At 33.4% G+C, this 12,133-nt stretch overlaps 1 protein-coding gene across 3 annotated transcripts in view; it reads left to right on the top strand.

Annotated features, from left to right (window-relative positions):
• The first annotated feature begins 678 nt into the window (after window positions 1-678).
• The window catches only part of LOC117318203 (heterogeneous nuclear ribonucleoprotein L-like), a 28,519-nt gene continuing 17,064 nt past the window's right edge, over window positions 679-12,133 (top strand). For all 3 annotated transcript variants that reach the window (XM_033873236.1, XM_033873237.1, XM_033873238.1), the window contains exons 1-5: window positions 679-803; window positions 7,605-7,714; window positions 8,116-8,164; window positions 10,210-10,248; window positions 10,627-10,700. In XM_033873236.1, coding sequence (XP_033729127.1) covers window positions 732-803; window positions 7,605-7,714; window positions 8,116-8,164; window positions 10,210-10,248; window positions 10,627-10,700 — 344 coding nt within the window. In that variant the 5' untranslated portion in view covers window positions 679-731. The remainder of the gene's footprint in view (window positions 804-7,604; window positions 7,715-8,115; window positions 8,165-10,209; window positions 10,249-10,626; window positions 10,701-12,133) is intronic.

Consider the following 12,133-nt stretch of genomic DNA (forward strand, 5'->3'; position numbering starts at 1 on the left):
CTTTGCACAATCCCATTAGACAAATAGTGTAAATAATAAGGTTTGAAAGAAAGACCAAAAAGTGTTGTCAAAAGGAAATAATTTCTGATAGAAAATGCGTTTATTACTTTTATTTCAAATGATTTGTAAAAGGAAAATAACAAACACTTCAGTATGGGTAATAAACCAACGTAGCTCATTATCTATTTGAAAATTACGCGAAACGGTTTTTATCAAAATGGGGACTCGTAAAGAAGTGTTTTTATGAAATATTTTTCGGTGGCAGAAATGTTATCACCACGCCCTTTTTAAATGTTCAATAATTAATTACATTATTGCTGCTGATGTATAAACATTGAAAATCGTAACCAGTGTTTGGTTTTGAAGTGAAGGTTTTTCATTCATCGTATTTATGTTTCAAATCATTATCATAATGACTGAATGTTGCTTGGTCATTTTCATGAGGTGATGCATTGGGTTACTGCTCTTGGGAGAGATTTTAAATGCTATCAACTTCAAAAAAGGCATAGGTCAGTTGAGTTTATTAATTAGTTCAATTGCTTATCTGGAATAAAAGCCATTTTCATTGAGTTTGTTCCCGGTGTTCCGATTACAAAAGCGTCCCCCTAAAAATCTGTAGGTTATTTACGGTACTGGGCGGTTATAGCCTGGGTGTCTAATAATAGATCTAGGCTTGCTGTAGAGCGGCAGTCATCCGCGTCACTTCAAAGCTTGAGCCTCATTCTGACAAAATGGACATGGCATCGGGATACGACGGGCACATCTCAAAACGACAAAGAACTGAAGATGGACGAGGAGAAAGGGTTTGTATTTCGATTTTTACAATGCATATGTATTGCTTTAACTTAATATTTCATATGGAACGCCGGTCGATAGTTTTTATTTGATAAAACCTGTGTTTACATGACCGGCCTCCGACAGCGTGTGCCTGGATTCAAACACTGAAACAGGTTCTTCCATTTCACTACATGTCATAAATGTCTTGCGGAATTAATACATTTTAGAATATATATTAAGAGTTATTTTCAGACATATCTCATGTCTATTCTGTGTAAACATTGGTTGTTTGAGTCACAATGGCGTTGCGCCCTGTTCCTGCGTGAAAAACAATCCCGGCTGACCGCGTGACAAAGCCGCGCTGTTTACCATGCACGATACAGACTACGATTTCAATAAAATTAGACCTAAAATCATTCCAGTTATAAATAGAAACACTTTGTAATGTTGCTGGCACAATATATAAAGTCCTCCCGATTTCATTGTCACCACCGTGCTACAGATCTGTTGTCACAAGTGCCAGAAAGAGAAGGAAGATAATTCAAGATGGCTGCCATGCATATTGCCGGTCTATAATTACAACAAAACAAGTAAATCCCATTTTAATCAGTGCAGTTTATAGGCATACCAGAAGCTTACAACACTCAAACCCTGTGCTTGCTTAAATTAGGGTAATATCGCAATATTTTCTTTTAAAACAATGAAAGATACAGTTTTTCTTGAATTTGGGAAAATATATACTAGACTATACTGACCAGTGCTCGAACGGGACCAGTGCTCGAACACTTTGTTTATTTTTGCTTCTCCTTTCCTAAATCATACTTTCCGTCCGTTCTTTCCACATGAGTATTATGGGGTGTAACAGCACTCTCTTATCTCCGGAAGCGATAGCTCTCTATCAAGGACGATAATCCAAATTTGAGCAGACGACAATGGTCATCATATAGTGTACAATCAAATATCATCAAACAAACATCGTTTCCGGAAAGGTTAGTATTCATGGAAAAATCTGTATTTTGAAAGAATTATAGCAAAATACATAATTCAAAAGAAAAGTAATGATTCAAATGTAGATCTGACACAGTTTTGAAAAAAATATCAAAATGACGGACGAAGACAGATTCTGGGTTGGGTGTGACAGCAGGTACCACTACGATTGTCTACGTCACCTGTCCAAACAAAGGTTGACCTTAGCTTGATTGTCGACGAGTACCAATGGCTGTGTACCAGATGTAGACAAGAGTAATAAGTTTTGACATTTCTAGCAAAATATAATAGGTATGGGACATCTTCACTCGTCAATGCTACTATGATCTGAATCGGAAGATATGCGCACTGGTCCAAAATGTCAGCTTCCGCTGTGTTCCGATCTATTTTTATCCCACGGGATGTTTGATAATCTGAACAATATTTTTTTAAGAAAGGATGTATGTACATTACAATATAACCGACTTAACCACAAAAAAAAAAAAAAGAAGTTTTATAGGGGTGTTCGAGCACTGGTCTGTACTTACGTAAATACCCGACATTGTACAGGTGTCATGTGACCTGCTGCCAAAAATAAACCAACGTGCAAAAGTCACGGTGATAGGCTTGAAATTACTAACGGTAAGTCTGCCCTGTATAATCACAACTAAACTTTTAACTTTTCAATAGGTATTGGAAATAAAACAACAAAAAACTATGTTTTGTGTTCGAGCACTGGTCGGATGAGTCTACACCTTTTTTTAGCTAGGGCATGGATCCCCGGACATACCTCAATATATAGAGGATATTGAATGGTTCCCTGTTTAATATAACATATATTACACAAGTATGACAGAATATCTATATTTGCACGAGTAAAAATTATGGGAAATATTCAATTTTCTTTTTATTGCATTTTATATACTTAAAAAAAAAATAATAAAAAAAAAATTGAGTGCCAAAAAGTGACGGGAATCAGTAACATGATCCATGACGTCATCTGTTTGTGACATTACTCCACGTCAACTTGACAGTGTTTTGAAAGGACTGATCAACGCAATTTAAGCGTTTTCTGCTGTTATCTTTAAATCTGTGCGTGCATAGCTAATGTCAAGCGAGTCTTTTGTCAAAAACTAGTCACTGCAGTGAAAATATAAGTTTTATTAGTTTGATAAATTTCTATATTTCACTGGCAAAATGCAATAAATATAAATAGGACCCTGACTAGGGGAAATGGTATCCTTTCAGCTGTAAGTCTAGGCAATTAAATGATGGTGTCAGTGAATAAAACGTGTCTTGATTTTGATATTACACTTTTCTGATGAAATTAAGATGTTTTTTCTTAGTCCTTGGACAGTCAAACAATACAGATGTTTAAAATAGAATTGCTTTATTTATTTCTTCAAACTGGTCCTAAATATTGCCATATATGCATTAATGGGTCAGGTTTTGAATGGCTCAAAGTAGATCAACACAGTTGCCTACAGTAACCAATATATAATATATATCTGTTGTTTTTCATATTAAAACATACCATTGATATTACACTATTAAAAAAGTAGACAGTGTCTTCTTGAAACAGCTTTTATGGGGTAACTATATAAGTAGATATTACATTTGGGTCAGTAGATTGACTGCGGTAAGCATTTGAATTGCAATAAACTGTTTGACCCTTGACTTGTGACCATTTACAAGAAGCAAATTTATTACGAATAAGGATAAATTTAACAAATTGGTAAAGACAGAAATTATTGACTCCAGTTAATTAACACAATTAAAGTACTTCATTGATGTGTTTGAAAATGCATTCACATTTATTTTTCTAAGATAGTAAGCCCTGATCATGATCTGACAGAAATTATTTACATTGTAGTTTTGAATCTATTATGTTTTATGCTTACGTGTTCTCTTGAAGTAAAATATATATCCATTTAAATAATTAGCAGAGGTGACCTACTGCACACATAAACTGAGAAATATGTTCTTAGATAGCCATCACAGCTAATTTCGGCTTGGAACTTAGCCAAATTTTAAAAAAACCAATGATTTGAAAGACTGGGTTATTAATGAAGCTTTGTTTAAAACCATTGACTAACTGAATATACATCTTTTGGATTTCTGTGTACCATTTCATATGTATGTTAATTTCTGTGTTTCAATTATTCCAACATTTCAATATTTCTGTCAGAATTTTTACCCCTCTCCTGAACTATATATTTATATTTAATGGTTCATAACTCTTCACAATGTGAGAAATTGAATGGCCACTTGTCCATGAATTTAGCTTAATTTATAAGCATTGAGCATGCTACTAGTATTGAATGTCTATAATCTTGGACAGCTGTGTGTAACAGAATCGATAAGGTGTGTCCATATCAGCGTTAATCAGTGCAACAGATGGCTTCAGACAATATCAAGGCAGACCATTTAATGTTGTCTACTGAAGAACAGATTATGTAATATTGAACCATTTAAGGAATAAATATACTTTAACATCGATTTTATGGTCAATTACAGTTCCACAACCCACAGCTGCTGTGACAAATATTATAATAAGATAATTTACTTTGTCACTTATCAAGATTAGGTTCAGAGATATAATGCTGTTTAACTTTTATGTTGCGTTCTGGACAAATAGCACAGATACTGTTAAAAAGTTAAGCCAGTAAAACATCTATTAGTGACAAATACACTTTGGCCTTTAAATCAGAATACAGTTTCTGAGCAGATGATTATTCCCTTATATTTACTGCCTTCCTCATTTAAATATAATGCAGAGAGAAAAACATGAGATTTAAAACTTTTTAAAGGGATCAAAGCAGGATTTATGGGAGAATACCTTTTTTACTATCTATGGAGGAAAGAAGGGATTCCAAGGGGTCCATCCTTATTATATAATTAGTGATACAGCGTCGGGCAGATACAAGACAGAAAGTTCTTAATGCAAACTTTCTGCTTCACACTGTCGTTAGCGGATTGGAAACCAGGAAGACCATCAAGTTTGGGTGATAGCTAGGGTTTATTACTGTTTTTATCATTATTAAATAATATTGCGTAAATTATATGTGACACATATATTGCATAATAGGATTACGTAACATATTCATGATTATTACAAATACAGTTAGAGAAAATCACGTCATAAACCAGGTAGTAAATTGTCCAAAAACATCCAAACCTGAGTAGTGTGTCACATACATTGTAATGTAGTGACAATATATATAGACGTAGGTAATTATATGAATAAAAAATAAATAAAAATGGTTTAGAGGAAAAAAGTCTATTAAAAATAAAATAACAAAAATAAATAACACAAGCATGTCCATGGCTCATAGCACACTTCACATGCTTATGACAATGAGATATATCAATTGTTATTGCCGGCTGAGTACATCTGATAAGGTCAAAGTTCCTAAGATTTAGGGAAGTATACCCTTTACTATCTATGGAGGAAAGAAGGGGTTCTAATCTACATGGGACTCTCGTGACTCTGTTAACCCATGTGAATTGTAATTTTCTACAGATAGTTCTATTAATATTCTATTCTTTTTCTCGACAATATCAAAAGCCATATCCACATTGTCAACATTTTGTCATGACTTACAAAAATTATGCAAGATTTTTATGAAGAGTAACATTTGCAATTTCATCAATGTGATAATTTTTATCAATTGATCTGCAGTGATGCATTTGATGGGCCTAGACTGTGAATCATAAAAAAAATGTTTGTGTTAGAGTCCTTGTTGACCTGCTGTCGTTAATATTGGAATTAAATAGTTACCGTATTATAGCTATTTATCTATGTAAAAAATAAGCCCTTGCTCACATACATACATGTGCAAATAACATGCATGGGCCCCTTTTCATTTTTGCAGCATCATTGATTTTCAAATACGTAATCTTAAAAAGTGGTTCACAATTAACATACTACTACTAGTACACTAGTCATTCTGGTAAATTTCTAACCACAAAGAATTCAGGAAATCAAAAATCAAAAGATAGTGATATCTTATAATTACTTGCCCGAACTCGAATTTTGGTTGCGTTAGATGTCTGGCAACTGGAATTTTACACCCTAGAGAAGGGAGCTTATTTGAGGATAGATGCTACACAGATACATGTAAACCATGTGTCAATGCCCTTTTTACTATCTGATGGCCCATGGGTATACAGAGGAGCCCACTTATTTGCATATCGGTTATTTGAATATCCCGCTTATTTGCATAAAATTCTCAGGTCCCGATTTTTTTCTTCTTTATCTTTGTATTTTAATCCCGTGTATTTGCATCGACTAAAACACCGACTCCCGCTTATATGCATATAAAAATTCCAAAAAATCGAAAAAAAATTAATTGATTTTAGGGTATTTTTGTGATTTTCCCGTAATAAAAGTTTTATGAAAAGTTTTTTTAACTTACATATTGATTCGACACGATTTACAACGTTATCTAATCATTGGTTCCCACTTCGTCAAAACAGGTTATGTTCGATGCATCAATATCGACATTTAGTTATTATCCAGACCATATCAGTAGCATTGTGAAGAAGAATTACTGAATAAATATTGATATGTCTCATCTTTTGATGAGATTTGTTTATTTATTATAGCATCAATCCAAACCTGTGTTCTGTGCACTTGAACACTCGCTGAGGCAGGTTGCGATCGCCATGATTGTTTACTAGGCGCGTTGCATTGTGGGGGCATATGTGTAAGGAACGACAACTCTTTGTGTGTGTGCGCCATTTTCCAAAACAAACCCAAACGACAATGCACATCTCGCAGTCATTTAAGACAGTCTATTGCTTAAGCAGTTCATCATCTATGATCAAACAACTAATATACTCATAGCAGGAACAAAACACATCTCAAGACGATAATGAATGTTTATTGAAACGATCACATTGTACATCGTAGTGCCAACCCACGCGTGTATGACCGATTTCGGACCCACAGACTCGGAGTGACAAGTAGTAAACGATGAAGTACAAATGTATATGCAAATATTTGTACATTTACAAAGAATAACAACCCATTTATTTCGTATTTACTCTTATATTTTAAATAATGTTTTTTTTAAATATGTTTTTAATGCAAATAACGTAAACAATCATATAGCGCCCGTTTTGAGTACCTACCTGACGATCTACATAGTGTATAAGAGGGGCCAATATACCCAACTCCGCCTATACGAATACTCCGGTTATTTGCATATTTTGTCATGGAAAAAGGGCTATGCAAATAAGCGGGTTGCTCTGTATATGACTTTAATAGGTGACATATATGGTTTTAATTCAAGCTCCGTTATAATTAGCCTATAATGCCATTCTGATGGGTATAATTAATTATAACTTTAATAGATCTACCAATTTCCAATAGGAAAAAGAAAGCTTTCATTCATTTGTAAAGTTTCCCCCTAAAAATCGAAGGGTCTCAAGTCTAAAAAGGAAAACTTATATAATGCTCCTGAAAATCTGTCCAATGTAACTTATAATAACAAAAAATCATAACAACGTAGGATTTTAGTTGGCTTATTTGGAGAGAGCCATCAATTATAACTTGGCTTTACTTAAAACATGAAGTTACATTGTGTTTGCTGCTAAACACATGTAACTTAGGAACGTCTTTCATCATACAGGCACCGTACAACACTAATGAAAAATCCATACATTTTCTCATAGATTCATTGTAACAGATCAACAAATTTTCTGAAGAATTTTTGGGTTTTGATAACTTCTATGATAAGAATCAATTGAACATAACATCGATCATAAGCAAGCCATGATCATTAGCTGCAAAAAAGTGTAGACTAATTTTATTTTTTACGCCCCTTGACTCATCCCACTTTGTTCTATTTGTACAGGAAGACCCCCACAAACCCAGTCCATCTCCTGTGGTCCATGTGAGGAACCTGTCCGAGGCCACGGTGGAGACCGACCTTGTCCATGCTGTCCAGCACTTTGGCACAGTCAGGTAATAAATTAGTAAATATATATTAATATATACGTATACGTTATATATGCCTATGTAAATCATCATTTTGATGTTTGGAGATACCAGATTTGTTTGTGATTGATTTATATTATAAGCAGACATATTTTAGTTCACCTTTCCTTGTGCAAGCTAAAAGGATGTTAAATAATCTGGAAAATGAGTTAAGTCCAATACGTAAAAGTGCTGTGTCAGTAAGTGTTCAACTTTTCCTTGAAACAGAAAAAAATGAGAGATTATATTATAATGGGATGGTAATTTTATTAATTAGAATATATTGTCATTATTCCTTCACTTAATTAATGCAGGTATTCATGGTATCTTTACTTACAAATTTGTATATGGTTATCACTTATATTTATGTTTGTTAAAATATCTTCCAGCTATGTAATCATGATGCCAAAGAAGAGACAGGCTTTGATAGAGTTTGAAGTGAGTATTAAATTGATACCTTTATATAGTGACAGCTTGTATGTGTTACAAATAATTTATAATTGAAATGATCCCACAGGCCCACAATTTTCGTGAATGACCCACATGATTCAGAAAAATCCTTTTAATTTCTATAAATGGCCCATAAATTATATTACATAATATAGTTCTTTTTCTTGAAAATGACCCATCCATTTTCAAATTTGTAACCCAAATTAATCTCTGATACCATTATAACTGTAGTTATAATACATGGCACATGGCCATGTGATGTCAATCAAACATTACATTTTTACTGGATTCAGTGGTGTTGTCTTGTCATCATTTTTTTTTTAATGTTGATTAATAATCATGGAAATGTTTGCTTGTTACTAGTAAATATCTTGCCCCTATGTAAATGTTCTTAAGTTACTAGTAAATATCTTGCCCCTATATAAATGTTCTTAAGTTACTAATAAATATCTTGCCCCTATATCAATGTTCCTAGGTTACTAGTAAATATCCTACCCTATATAAATGTTCCTAGGTTACTAGTAAATATCTTGCCCCTATATAAATGTTCCTAGGCTACTAGTAAATATCTTACCCCTATATAAATGTTCCTAGGTTACTAGTAAATATCTTACCCCTATATAAATTTCCTAGGTTACTAGTAAATATCTTGCCCCTATATAAATGTTCCTAGGTTACTAATAAATATCTTACCCCTATATAAATGTTCCTAGGTTACTAGTAAATATCTTACCCCTATATAAATGTTCCTAGGTTACTTGTAAATATCTTACCCCTATATAAATGTTCCTAGGTTACTAGTAAATATCTTACCCCTATATAAATGTTCCTAGATTACTAGTACATATCTTACCCCTATATAAATGTTACTAGTACATATCTTACCCCTATATAAGTGTTCCTAGGTTACTTGTTAATATCTTACCCCTATATAAATGTTCCTAGGTTACTAGTAAATATCTTACCCCTATATAAATGTTCCTAGCTGTAAATATCTTACCCCTATATAAATGTTCCTAGGTTACTAGTAAATATCTTAACCCTATATAAATGTTCCTAGCTGTAAATATCTTACCCCTATATAAATGTTCCTAGATTACTAGTAAATATCTTAACCCTATATAAATGTTCCTAGCTGTAAATATCTTACCCCTATATAAATGTTCCTAGATTACTAGTAAATATCTTAACCCTATATAAATGTTCCTAGCTGTAAATATCTTACCCCTATATAAATGTTCCTAGGTTACTAGTAAATATCTTACCCCTATATAAATGTTCTTAAGTTACTAGTAAATATCTTACCCCTATATAAATGTTCCTAGCTGTAAATATCTTACCCTATATAAATGTTCTTAAGTTACTAGTAAATATCTTACCCCTATATAAATGTTCCTAGGTTACTAGTAAATATCTTACCCTATATAAATGTTCCTAGATTACTAGTAAATATCTTACCCCTATATAAATGTTCCTAGGTTACTAGTAAATATTTTACCTCTATATAAATGTTCCTAGGTTACTAATAAATATCTTAATCCTTTATAAATGTTCCTAGGTTACTAGTAAAATCTTACCCCTATATAAATGTTCCTAGATTACTAGTAAATATCTTACCCCTATATAAATGTTCCTAGGTTACTAGTAAATATCTTACCCCTATATAAATGTTCCTAGCTGTAAATATCTTACCCCTATATAAATGTTCCTAGCTGTAAATATCTTACCCCTATATAAATGTTCCTAGCTGTAAATATCTTACCCCTATATAAATGTTCCTAGGTTACTTGTTAATATCTTACCCCTATATAAATGTTCCTAGCTGTAAATATCTTACCCCTATATAAATGTTCCTAACTGTAAATATCTTACCCCTATATAAATGTTCCTAGCTGTAAATATCTTACCCTATATAAATGTTCCTAACTGTAAATATCTTACCCCTATATAAATGTTCCTAACTGTAAATATCTTACCCCTATATAAATGTTCCTAACTGTAAATATCTTACCTCGATGACTGCTCTTTTACAGGACATTGAGAGTGCAACAAGTTGTGTCACCTATGCTGCAGTAAGTATACAACATTTGTATAGGAAGTGCAACATAAACATTTGAAATAAATACATGTGCTTCGTTCCAAGCTTTTGATAAGTGTATGAAAATTTATCGAATTTGTTTTCTTTGCTGAGAAAGATTTTGGTAACACCCACTATGTTTATATGTGATTTCTATAAATTTGCTGTATAACAGTTTTCAGTTGATTTTGAAATACAATTAATTATGGTCATCTTATCTCTGAAGTTCAGGGGGTCAAAATATTTAATATCAGACATATGTATTCTTTCATACCAAGAAGTTCAGCCAAATGTTGGGGGCTAAAATTTGTGTCGTGAAAACCCTGTTTAGACAGAAATGATAAGAATTGTAAAATGTCAACTTTTTTTGTAGAACAATGCTATCTATGTGAGATCCCAGGTGGCCCTGTTCAATTTCTCCACCAGCCAGCGAATCCAAAGACCAGGGTCTGTATATTAGTAAATCGTCATAGAGACCCAAAATTATTATTTAATCAATCAGTTGTTGTCTTGCCCAAACAAGGCTACTATGTATACTCGATCGGCTGTTTTAACATCTGCATATTATAATTACCATTTAATGTAAATTATTAACTTTGCTGAACCATTAAACATTCAGAAATAAGATATTGACCTATTGTTAGTAAGAAGTACAAGAATTTGTATGGCCTGATCAAAGTTTTAATATAAATAAAATGGTACATAATGATTGCTCACCACTACAGACAAGTTGATTGGGATGATACTACAAATGGGTAAGACTTCATAGAATTAGTTGGTTACTGGTTTTCCATCTACGTTATTCTGTCTGTTGCCAGGGTCCATAAATGGACAACTTTCCTATACCAGTTGAGTGTATAAGGTGCTTTGATGATTCATGGTAGCAGGTATTGAAATACTTCTCCGCATTGCCTTTGTTAGCTTCTGGAAATTTTTCTTGGTCTGTTCTCTGACAGCTATAATTTGTTGTGTTTATCGCCCCATGAAGAAGTGGGGATCACTTTGAGGCGGTGTCTCAGTTGTTAAAGTAGCTGGTGGCTATATCACTAAACAATATTCGGCGGGTCAGTCGCATACCATCCATAGTAATAAGGGTAAAGTGTCTCACACAAGGGCACAGCCATCCATGTGAGCACAGACTGGAATGGAGGTCAGTGCTGACCTTGTTGTGTCCTTGGACAAGACACTTTACCCTAATTGCTCTGGATGATTTGTAACTGGGCTATATGTTGTAAAATGAGGTATCCCACAACTACTACAATGAGATCCGTCTCTAAAGGATCCTGGCTGTTCACAGAGGTGATAAACCTGACAAACTGTTATTAGAAGATTATCGTTTCTTCTCCCTGCATGAAGTAGATTGTCTTTTGAGGAGAAAATTAAATTGAATATGGTGCGGGCAATTCAGGGTATCACAAAATTATAATAGTTGATATCGTAAGAGTTGGTTTGTCTAGACTACAAACAGGCCATTTAGATATTCCAATGTAAGGAGTTAGTCGTTTGTCTTCACCAACCTTGTAAGTTAGAGGCTTTCTATATATTACTGTGTCTACAAAGAACCACACAAGTTATTGATATAATTTACCCCAGATTCTTAACACAAAAGATAAGAATAACTTAAACAAAACAAAAAATGATTTTGAGCTTTCTTAATCAACCATTGCTTTGTTCAGTTTCTATATTAATGAATTTTATACTAGATCTATGTTAGAAATGTTACTGACAAGTTATATTTGACCTGGAGTTCAGTAGCTGGCTTGATTTTGTTGTGGTATGGTCTCTGTGTAGTATTTGTTTACCTTCTCACTGAATATCCTAGGGAGGTAAAGCGTATAATATCTATCCACAACTGCATGGGTACAGTCTCTTGAATATTG

The sequence above is a fragment of the Pecten maximus genome, chromosome 19 (assembly GCF_902652985.1).
Source record: "Pecten maximus chromosome 19, xPecMax1.1, whole genome shotgun sequence".
Taxonomy (NCBI): domain Eukaryota; kingdom Metazoa; phylum Mollusca; class Bivalvia; order Pectinida; family Pectinidae; genus Pecten; species Pecten maximus.